Source organism: Strongylocentrotus purpuratus, unplaced genomic scaffold (assembly GCF_000002235.5).
Source record: "Strongylocentrotus purpuratus isolate Spur 01 unplaced genomic scaffold, Spur_5.0 spur5_scaffold_15, whole genome shotgun sequence".
In the NCBI taxonomy this organism is placed as follows: domain Eukaryota; kingdom Metazoa; phylum Echinodermata; class Echinoidea; order Camarodonta; family Strongylocentrotidae; genus Strongylocentrotus; species Strongylocentrotus purpuratus.
In genome coordinates, this window is record NW_022145600.1 from 11079458 (window position 1) to 11091031 (window position 11574).

General features: G+C 40.2%; 2 protein-coding genes across 2 annotated transcripts; both read right to left on the reverse strand.

Annotated features, from left to right (window-relative positions):
• Positions 1-1176: 1176 nt before the first annotated feature.
• Positions 1177-6595, reverse strand: LOC105437272 (toll-like receptor 4). Its single transcript, XM_030985943.1, has 2 exons — positions 5835-6595; positions 1177-2500 (listed from the first exon to the last, which is right to left on the reverse strand). The coding sequence occupies exons 1-2, from the start codon at positions 5947-5949 to the stop codon at positions 1326-1328; spliced, it is 1290 nt and encodes a 429-aa protein (XP_030841803.1). The 5' UTR covers positions 5950-6595; the 3' UTR covers positions 1177-1325.
• A 1151-nt stretch (positions 6596-7746) lies between these two features.
• Positions 7747-8832, reverse strand: LOC115924131 (protein toll-like). Its single transcript, XM_030985944.1, has one exon. It carries the CDS (start codon positions 8830-8832, stop codon positions 7747-7749), a length of 1086 nt encoding a protein of 361 aa, XP_030841804.1.
• Between the last annotated feature and the right edge of the window lie 2742 nt (positions 8833-11574).

Below are 11574 nucleotides of genomic sequence, written 5' to 3' on the forward strand. Positions count from 1 at the left end.
CTGCAGTATCATTATTTCGATCATTATCCAATGCAATTTCATACGATTATGAACAATATTTCACATTTAACTCAATAATTAGCAATTTTTCAGTGTTCTTCCCACCTCTCAAAACTCAATTACGATCTCCGCTAGATTTATAATGAACAGATCGCAATAATTAACTAATAATTAACTCAAGTATATACGAGATTCTCAATATGTCCAATACTTCCAATACTTCCTCGTTAGGTTGTACTATGCTTTCCTATAAAACCTTAAAAATGTTTCAATGGGCCGGTATAGCAACACAATTTTCCTACCACGTTATCATGATTATCTAGAAACTGAACTTTTAATCATCATTTGGAAGTAGACGTGGGTCGTGTGCCACGATTCAGAGGCTTATCCAGAAACTGATAAATAGGAGAAGAATCGCCTACAAAAGGGAAGGAGCAGTATACGAATGTATACATGGGGTAGCGTTATGAAGAAACACAGTAGAAATGCACCCTTTTCTAGTTTGCAGTCAAACGCCTCATTGAGCTTTTGCCAGACATGCCACTGTTCTTGACTTTGCCTAAAAAAAAAGAAAAATAGTTTTCCTTTAGGAGCTAGGGCCATTTATTTCAAGGCTCTGTATGAATGGCTGGAAATTAACGAACTAAGAGAAGGGAGAGGGAGACAGAGAAAAAGGGGAATTTAGGAATTTAGAGGGAGGCAGTGATAGAGCAAGAGAGAGAGAGGATGGGGAGGGGTTATTGGGGAGAGAAAGAGAAGAAAGAGGAGAAAAGAGAGACAGATAGAGACAGGTTTTTATGGTGAAATGTCAGCTTAGTAAGTTAAAAGGAGAAAGAAATGTGGAGCAAGACTATGAAGAAGAAATACAAAGTCGATGATGCTAATTATTAAACACCTTGAATGATATTGACAAAAGTTGCAAATTATGTAGTTTTGACTTGTAACATGAAAATATCTCCCTTTTTTAACATTTGAAATAGACACCGAGCTACTGTACCATTACACGATTATTTTTTTTCAATATCCAAATGTTTGTTGCTAAAAATACATTAATAAAATATTTGTATAGAGAGATACCAGGTTTTTTTAAATAATTTTTGTAACGCCCATTAGTGTTTAATGCTTAAAACACAACGGTGTATCTAAACGGCCGGCAAAGTTTAACCATGATAATAAAAATATGTCTCCTCAACCTGATAAATATAGTAAGATAACATTCTAAATACAATTTGCTATCCAGCAAAATGTTATTATTAAAACAACAGTTGATTACACGCCGCAATTTATAAAGGTATGTGTGAATTCAAGCCCGAATAAACTCCTTATCAAACAGTTTGATCCTCGTTATCGTCTGTTTGGTCGCCGTCATCTCGTCCCTCGTCGGTACCCTCTCCATTGTCGGCATTCCTTTCTGGCATCAACGTATCCAGAGTAGCAATGAGTTGACCCCAACATCTTTCTTCTGCAGCAGGATCCCACTCGAGATAAGCAACATGGTTTAGAAGTACCCTCAGGGTGCTGTTCACCAATTCGGGAGCAAGGACTTCCATCAGGATGATGATGAGACGTTGTCCTTCGTGACCCGTTTCATCTTCCAGCATCCTCGTCGAAGCCATCTCAAGCTCCAACTTACACTGGCCATTCTGCATGAAGCGTTCATTAATGATGAATATGGTGGCACGACTGACATCCTGAGCCGAAGACACATTCTCCAGGAGGTTGGAACCCAAGCGGAAGTTGCGAAAGGAGACACACATATCAAAGCCGTGTTCGTCTTCGAGACGAGGAAGCATCTCATCTTCGACGAATGACTTGTCATCATCGTGATGACTGACGTAGGCGTCAAACACATATTCATGGTTGTTGTCTCCCACAGCTCCGTAATTGACATGGCGCTGAAAAGAAACCCCTATGCGGTGATGATAGTAGTTTATCAACCTGAACTTCCAAACGACGAATGATACGATGGTGACGACGAACGCGACGAGGATGACAGTGACAGCAATTATTACCACATGCCACGGTGTTTCACCAGGTGGAAAAATGGATGAGCTGGGATCAGGCCTAGGTAGACAAGACTCACTGAAGAAGTCCTGGAGGGGCTTGCCATAGATGTCACATTGATATGGCCCCTTTCCTGGAGGAGGACTTAGGGTGATAAAAGGAATGAAGTCAGGACTTCGTGTACTTGTACTCGGCCCCGGCAGACTAACATACCAGCTTGCGAAAAAGCAAAGATCCTCGGTACAGTTGAACGGATTTCCATCGAAATTCGCGACCGTTAGATCCCGAGATGCTTTGAGGTTATCAACAGCGTCTGGTGATATTTTAGAGATGGCACAGTACCTCATTTGTAGTGTCTGCAGCTTAGTCGTACTTCTCAAGAACATCAAGTCCATTGGATTGACCAAAAGTGTATTGTGAGAGAGGTCCAACTTCATGAGAGATTTGAGGGTTTGTATCGCAGTCGGTACTTCAACTACGCGATTGTAACTAAGGTCTAATTCATGTAGGGTATGTAACCCCGAGAAGGTTGTGTTAGGAAAATGTCGAATGTTACAACTCGATAAGCAAAGGCCTTTTAATTTCGCAAGACCATTAAACGCATCGGGTGATATATCAAGATAGTTTAGGTTATAGGTAATAGTCAATTCTTGGAGGTTGACTAATTCCGCAAACGCATTTGACGGGATGTTACGAAGACGTTGATTTACCAGATGCAGCTCTTGCAGAGAGGTTCTCAAATGGAAAAGAACTTCACTTGGTATTTCATGAAGACCGTTCCTTTCCAAATAAATGTATGATAACTCGTAAAGCCCCTCAAAAACAAATTGATCTACGAAGGAGACTTGGTAAGTACTTATCGAGAGCCTTTGTAAGGCAGGAAAGACACTCAGTGTATCGTTCGCCAGTATCATCTCGCCGTCAAATATATTCACATTAAGGAACGTAGTATTACTGGCGACACGACTTGGAATAGTATGGTTTAAGGCTTCATGGAAGTTGACCCCGCTGCACCATATGTCGGGGGTGTCACAGTAGCAATAATCGCAGAAAGTCAGAGAAGTGCAACGTCCAACAAACAGCAGGGAGCAGACCCAAACCCAAACACGAACTTGCACCGAGTTGTTCATGATGAATATCCTAGATCGTCGGCAGCATCAACGAATTCTGCCGTGTAAAAATAAAACGTATGAATAGATTAAGGTCATATAAACGGAATGGCTCGGATGATATCGAAACTACTTTACACTTTTCCGGACTGAATATACAAACAATATACGGAAACATATTAAACTTACATAGGAAATGTTTATTTATAGACAGAATTAGATGATAATGAAAGCATTGTTTCAATAAGTCGTTAACGGTTTCAGATGAACTTTCGTTAAACGTGGTGTCCTGTTGACTGCTTACATATTACAGAGTACAATTACAGGCCGATTAAACGGGGCGAGGAACAACGGGCCGCGCCCCCTTTCAAAAGCCAATCGATTCATACGCTAAAGAGGCAAAAATTGTATCTCATGTATATAGAGCTAAATGTATAATTTGTGATGAATGTTATATACCCTTGGGATCCTAGATCAACCCCTCTCTCTCTCTCTCTCTCTCTCCATCTCTATCTCTCTCTCTTTCTCTCTCTCTCTCTTCTTCTTCTTCTCAATCAGTTTTTTTCACGATCTCGCTCCCTACTCCTTCTCGGACCCTAGTCCAGATGCGCTGGAAGCAGCTTGGGATGGGGGCGGGGGGGGGGGGAACACTCCAGGGGTTCACCATTTAGGGGCAGTGGCGTAATGAGGAAAAAAACTCTTTTGGAGGGGGGGGGGCGGAAGAAAAATTTGCATCACCATCACTCTTACATGTTACATGTAAATGCAGGCCACACGGAACGTTTTAAAAAGTGGAATACTAACGATCACGTAGAGTGAAGCGAGCGGAGCGAGTGGAGCATAAATTGGCATGGGGTTCAGGGGCTTTGATCCGGCAGGGGTCAAGGGGCGGATCCCCCAGAAGTTCACGGGTTCGAGGCATTAAATTTCGATCAGATAAGCATATTCAGATACCTTATTTGTGACACTGGCAGGTCAATAATTGGCATGGGGTCCAGGGGGCTGAGCCCCATGAAGCTCAGGGTTTAAAGCATTTAACTATGGTCCGATGAGCATTCAAGGGCCCGTCTTAGGGCCCCTGGTGGGGTTCAGGGGCGGAACCCCGGTAGCTCAGGGTTTTATGGCATTTAAGTACGGTCAGATAAGCATATTTTGATAACTTATTTTTGAAGCTGGCAGGTCACTAATGGATCCAGGGGGCTGAGCAGGGACGGATCCAGCCGTCAGCAGGGGAGGCGCCAAAGAGGGGGCCTAATTCGTGAGAAAATATTAAGCAGGACAGTCAGCCGATATTACGCTGTGAGGGGGGTGGGGTGGGGGTTGAGCACTAATTTTGTTTCCCATTTGTTTTACATCGCACCCCCCCCCCCCCTCCATGGATCCGCCACTGGGGCTGAGCCCAATGAAGCTCATGGATTTTTAGGCATTTTATTACGGTTAGATGAGCATCCATGCAGGGGCCCGCCTAGGGCCCTTGATGGGGTCCAGGCAATAGAATTCCCGGAAGCTCAGGGGATTTCTTTCTTTTTATCGTCATAATCATCGTCATTAGTAGGAGCAGTAGTAATAGTATTTGTTGTTAGTAGCAGTAGGAGAAGTAGTAGTAGTAGTAGTTTGATTATTATAATTAATTTTGTTATTATTATTAATACTACCAGTATTATAATTATTATCAGCAGTAACAGTATTATTATTGCAATTATTATCATATGTAATTTCATACGATACTGAACAATGTTACACATATAACCCGATAATTTTCAATTTTTCAGTGTTGCTCCCAACTCTCGAAATTCAATCATAATCTCTGCTTGATTTATAATATAAAGATGTCAATAATTAACTCAACAACTCTCAAAGTGTCTTCTACTTTCAGTTTTACATATTTCATTTTATTGTACTTCCTCGTTAGGTTGGATGCTTTCCTACAAAATCATGAAAATGTTTCGATGGGGTATAGCAACACAATTTTCCTATCAAGCTATCATAATTATCTAGAAACTGAACTTTTACTCATCATTGTACAATTTAAAAAGGGAACGACGGACCTAGGCCTCCTTGAGCTTTTGCCAAACATGCCACTGTTCTTGACATTGTCTGAGAAAATGAGAAAATAGTTAGGCCAGTTTAGGGGGTTCGAGCCCAACCACATGTTTCCTATGAGGGACAATTTATTACAAGGCTCTTAATTGAATGGCAATGGAAATAAACGAACTAAGAGAGGAGAGAGGGAGACGGAGAGAAAGGGGAATTGGAAGGGAGGCAGTGACATAGACAGGGAGAGAAAGAGGGGGATGGGAAGGGGTTAAGGGGGAAAAGAGGAGAAAAGAGAGACAGATAGACAGACAGAGACAGGTTTTTTTCTGGTGAAATGTCAGCTTAGTAAGTTTAAAAGGAAAAAGAAATGCTGAGGAAGACTATGAAGAAGAAATACAATACATATATTTAACCAAAAATATAGAGCATGATTTTGTTTCAAGTTTCAAGTTTCAAGTTTATTTATTTCACTTTATCAAAAATAACATAATTGAACATAATGAACAATGGTAATTATTATAACTGAACATACAATATAAAAAACATAAGAGATTACCATGATAAATCAATCAATAAAGTGGGGGATCTACTAAAAAGCGAAGCTTGTATTATGTAGGTCCCGGTTCGTAGGTTTGTGTATAAATAAGGGTATTTGAATTAACATATTTACAAAAGCATATGATTACACGAGGGTTATCTTTAAGTGACACATTTTACTAAACATATCGTAAACAATTGAAAAAAGGAAGAGTTCTGTGCTTTCCTCTGCATAAACGAATATATATATATATATATACATTAAATAAAATGATCAGTGCTTATTTTAGCACTGCTTGTGTGGAGAAAAATAATAATTGCAAGGAAAACAATTTAGAAAAGAGAACAGGTACGTAAGGAAAGATGAATAACGAGAAGAAAAAAAAGCAATACGAAAAGAAATAAACATGGGACAAGTGAGAACGTTGTGAACAAGGGGAAAGAAAATAAAAAGGGAGAGAGCTATAAAAGGGAGGGGCAGAGATATCAGGGAAGAATTAGCTCAGGAATAAAGTCGTCTTTGACCGCTAGTAGAGAGTGAATGGAATGAAAAGCAGATGTTAGGTGTAACGTGTTTAGGTATCATTGTTGTCGTAGGTATTCAACAAGAAATGCTTGAGTTTACGTTTAAACATGTTAAGTGTGGGGGTTGATTTGAGAGCCGGGTTGAGTGAGTTCCAGAGTATGGGTCCAGTATAAATGAATGTTTTTTGGAAAGTAACTGTTCTTGTGCGAGGGGGTGAAAATGATTCGACTGCCTAGTTGGGTAGTTATGAATTTCCTGGTTTTTAATAATTATTTCCGTTAATCTTATTGGTAGATCGTTTACCTCAAGTTCATACATAAAATTACCAAGGTTGTAGGAGTATAAATCATGCATTTTCAGGGATTTGCTTTGGTGGAAAAACAGGTTGGTGTGAGCACGATATCTTTTGTTAAAAATTATTCTCATTGCTCTTTTTTGCAAGAGGTGTATTTTATTTAGGTTAGATCTTTTGGAGTTACCCCAGGCGAGAATGCCATAGTTCAATATAGATAAAATCAGAGTACAGTTCAACGTATGAAGGGTCTTCCAGGGGGGAAAATGCTTCTGTTTATTAATAATAACAATGTTTCTAGATACTTTTTTGCAAAGGTAATGTGTTTATGTTTTCCATGACAATTGATCGCCGATCATGACACCCAGAAATTTAGATGATTCTACCTTATTTATGGCCAGATCATTCATGATTTTATTTCCTGGTATTGTATGAAGAGTATTACTGAAAAGCATAAGATTGGTTTTGTCTAGATTTAAAGAAAGTCTATTGGCTCTAATCCATTTAGCCACGTTGTTTAATTCAGTATTTACAATATGTTTTAGTTGATGTGGGTCTTGATGAGAAAAGAATATATTTGAATCGTCCGCCACCACTATAAAATTTAATATTTGCGATGATTTATAGAAGTCATTGACATAGATGATAAAGAGTAGTGGACCGAGGATCGAACCCTGCGACACCCCACAACTGACTTCTTTTTCACAAGATTTATGGTTATGAAATATAACAAATTGTTTTCATTTGTGATGTTGATGATGCTAATTATTAAACACCTTGAATTATATTATAAAAAGTTGCAAGTTATGTAGTTTTTACTTGTAACATGAAAATATCTCCCTTTTTATCATTTGAAATAGACACCGAGCTACATTGCGATTAACGAACAAACATAAAATGCTTAAATTGTACCATTACATGATTTTTTTAAATTTTTGTTATATTCAAATGTTTTTTGTACACATTTATAAAATATTTGTATAGAGAGATACCAGGTGTTGTTGTTTTATATTATGTAACGCCCGATAGTGTTATGCTTAAAACGGTGTATATGTACACGGCCCGGCAAACTTTAACCATGATAATGAAATTTATGAAAATATGTATCCTCAACCTGATATATAATAGGATAGAATTCTAAATACAATTTGCTATCCAGCAAAATGTAATTATTAAAACAACAATTCATTACACGCAATTTAAAAAGGTCTGTGTAAATTCAAGCCCGAATAGACTCCTAATCAAACAGTTTGATCCTCGTCGTGTTCATTATCGTCCGCTTGGTCGCCGGCATTCCTTTCTGGCACCAACGTATCCAGAGTAGCAATGAGTTGACCCCAACATCTTTCTTCTGCAGCAGGATCCCACTCGAGATAAGCAACATGGTTTAGAAGTACCCTCAGGGTGCTGTTCACCAATTCAGGAGCAAGGACTTCCATCAGGATGATGATGAGACGTTGTCCTTCGTGACCCGTTTCATCTTCCAGCATCCTCGTCGAAGCCATCTCAAGCTCCAGCTTACACTGGCCATTCTGCATGAAGCGTTCATTGATGATGAATATGATGGCACGACTGACATCCTGAGCTGAAGACACATTCTCCAGGAGGTTGGATCCCAAGCGGAAGTTGCGAAAGGAGACACACATATCGAAGCCGTGTTCGTCTTCGAGACGAGGAAGCATCTCATCTTCGACGAATGACTTGTCGTCATCGTGATGACTGACGTAGGCATCATAAACATATTCATGATTGTTGTCTCCCACAGCTCCGTAATCGACATGGCGCTGAAAGGAAACCCCTATGCGGTGATGATAGTAGTTTATCAATCTGAACTTCCAAACGACGAATGATACGATGGTGACGACGAACGCGACGAGGATGACAGTAACAGCAATTATTACCACATGCCACGGTGTTTCACCAGGAGGAAAAATGGATGGGCTAGGATCAGGCCTGGGTAGACAAGACCCACTGAAGAAGTCCTTGAGGGGCTTGCCATAGTTGTCACATTGGTATGGCCCCTTTCCTGGAGGAGGACTTAGGGTGATAAAAGGGATGAAGTCAGGACTTCGTGTACTTGTACTCGGCCCCGTCAGACTAACATACCAACTTGCGAAAGAGCAAAGATCCTCAGTACAGTTGAACGGATTTCCATCGAAATTCGCGACGGTTAGATCCCGAGATGCTTTGAGGTTATCAACGGCGTCTGGTAATATTTTAGAGATAGCACAGTACCTCATTTGGAGTGTCTGCAGCTTCGTCGTACTTCTCAAGAACATCAAATCCATTGGATTGACCAAAAGTGTATTGTAAGAGAGGTCCAACATCATGAGAGATTTGATAGTTTGTATCGCAGTCGGGACTTCAACTATGCGATTGTAACTAAGGTCTAATTCCTGTAGGGTATGTAACCCCGAGAAGGTTGTGTTAGGTAAATGTCGAATGTTACAAGTCGATAAGCAAAGGCCTTTTAATTTCGCAAGACCATTAAACGCATCGGATGATATATCAAGATAGTTTAGGTTATAGGAAATAGTCAATTCTTGGAGGTTGACTAATTCCGCAAACGCATTTGACGGGATGTTACGAAGAAGTTGATTTACCAGATGCAGTTCCTGCAGAGAGATTCTCAAATGGAAAAGAACTTCACTTGGTATTTCATGAAGACTGTTCCTTTCCAAATAAATGTATGATAACTCGTAAAGCCTCTTAAAAACAAATTGATCAACGAAAGAGACTTCGTAAGAACTTATCGTGAGGCTTTGTAAGGCAGGAAAGACACTCAGTGTATCGTTCGCCAGTATCATGTTGACGGCAAATGTATACACATTAAGGAACTTTGTATGACTGGCGACACGACTTGGAACAGTATGGTTTAAGGCTTCATGGAAGTTAACTCCGGTGCACACTATGTCGGGGGTGTCACAGTAGCAATAATCGCAGAAAGTCAGAGAAGTGCAACGTCCAACAAACAGCAGGCAGCAAACCCAAACCCAAAGACGAACTTGCATCGAGATGTTCATGATGAATAGCTTAGATCGTCAGCAGCATCAGCGAATTCTGCCGTGTAAAAAGAAGATGTAGAAATAGAATGTCATATAAACGGAATGGCTTGGCAGATATTAGAACTACTTAACACACTTCCGGACTGAATATACATAAAATATACGGAAACACTTTCAACTTAGATAGGAAATGTTTATTTCCTTATACCGTGTAAGTTGAGTCAAAACGTAACGCGAACAGATCAGCAAGATGCACAGCTGTAGCAGACACTTTGTAACTCTGCACATGTTATCAATGTGAAAACTATTGTAGCGTAATTGCATTATTTACTCACCAGAAATTATTAGATTCTCATGAAAGCATTCAGTTTTAACAAGTCGTTAAAGACGTTAACGGTTTCAGATGAACTTTCGTTGTAGTTTCGGAGGGTCCTGTGTCAGAATTGCTTTCAGATAAGAATACACACGTACAGGCGGGGAACACGGGCCGCCCCCTCTTTCAAAAGCCAATCGATGCATACGCTAAAGAGGCACAAAATTGTATACTAATAATTATACAGAGCGAAAAGTAGAATTAGTGTTAAATGTTATTGGGATCCTGGATCCACCCCTGTACAAAAAAAAATGTCGACCCCTCACCCCCTCTCCCCTATCTGTCTCTATCTATCTATCTTTCTCTATCTATCTATCTTTCTCTCTCTCTCTCTCTCTCTCTCTCTCTCTCTTCCTCTCTCTCTCTCTCTCTCTCTCTCCCTATTTCTCTCTCTTCTTCTCAGTTTTGGATTGGGGGGGTGCAAACACTCCAGGGGGCTCACCTTTCATAATTATAGGCAGTGGCGTAATGAGCAAAAAATTGGGGGGGGGGGTGGAAGAAAAATCGGCATCACCATCACTCTTACATGTTACATGCAGACCCCGCGGAATGTTTATCAAAGTGGAGTATTAACAATCAGGTAGAATGAAGCGAGTGGAGCATTAGTTGGTATGGGGTCAAGGGGGTGATTCACTAACAGCTCAAATCGATCCCAAATTTCTCTTAGGAACGATATCGTTCCCAGTTAGTGAATCACCCCCCCCCCCCCCCCTCCCCCAGGAGCTTTAGACTGACGGGATCAAGGGGCGTGGGGTCCAGGGGGCTTAGTCTCATGAAGCTTATGGGTTTTCGGCATTTAATTACGGTCAGATGAACATATTTTGATACCTTATTCATGACGCTGGCAGGTCACTAATTATCGAGGGGTTCAGGGGGATGAGCCCCATGAAGCTCAGGGGTTTTAGGCATTTACTTACAGTCAGATGAGCATAATTCGATACCTCGTTTTGTGACACTGCAATAGCAGGCCACTCACTCTTTCTTTCTTTCTTTCTTTCTTTTTCTCTTTAACATACTTTTTCAAAAAAAGTAAGGGGGCTCGAGTCCCAGAGCACCGGCGTTCTGCAGACCCTGACATGAAGGCTTCTAAATGAAGATATGTTTTTCCTTACTGTAAATTTGGGAATTCGTAATCTTCCAACAAGCGCATAAAAAAGAAATTGAGGAAAAGTTCCAGAAATTCATGTAATTTCAGCAACATTTGTAAAACTCTGGCATCGAATAAGAAATAAACCACGTTTGAATTTAGGGGGGGGGGGCAATTGACCCCCCTTCCCCTTAGTACGCCACTCCAGCAAAGCTTAGAGAGTCAATGATAATGCGTATTGACCTTTTTGCACTGCACTACGTGTTAATAGGCAGCATTTGCACACATGAATAGTCAATACACTCATTATACACAAATGCACACAATTATGTCGATGTGGTTGATCGGCAAGTATGACAGTAGACTTACAATTTGAATTTTTAAATTATTCTTTCTAACACCGGTAAGTTTAAAAAAAAATTGTATTGACTGCTATTTTATAGGTGTCATCAATAACACTGAAGTACCGATTTGTAGTGAAATCAGATTATTTTTGTACAGTAGTCTAGTATTTTAAATGTTGAGAATCACAGGCGCGTAGCCAAGGTGGGGCCAAAAAAAAAAAAAGCCGGCAAAAAAAAAGAGGGAGAAAGAGAAGAAAAAA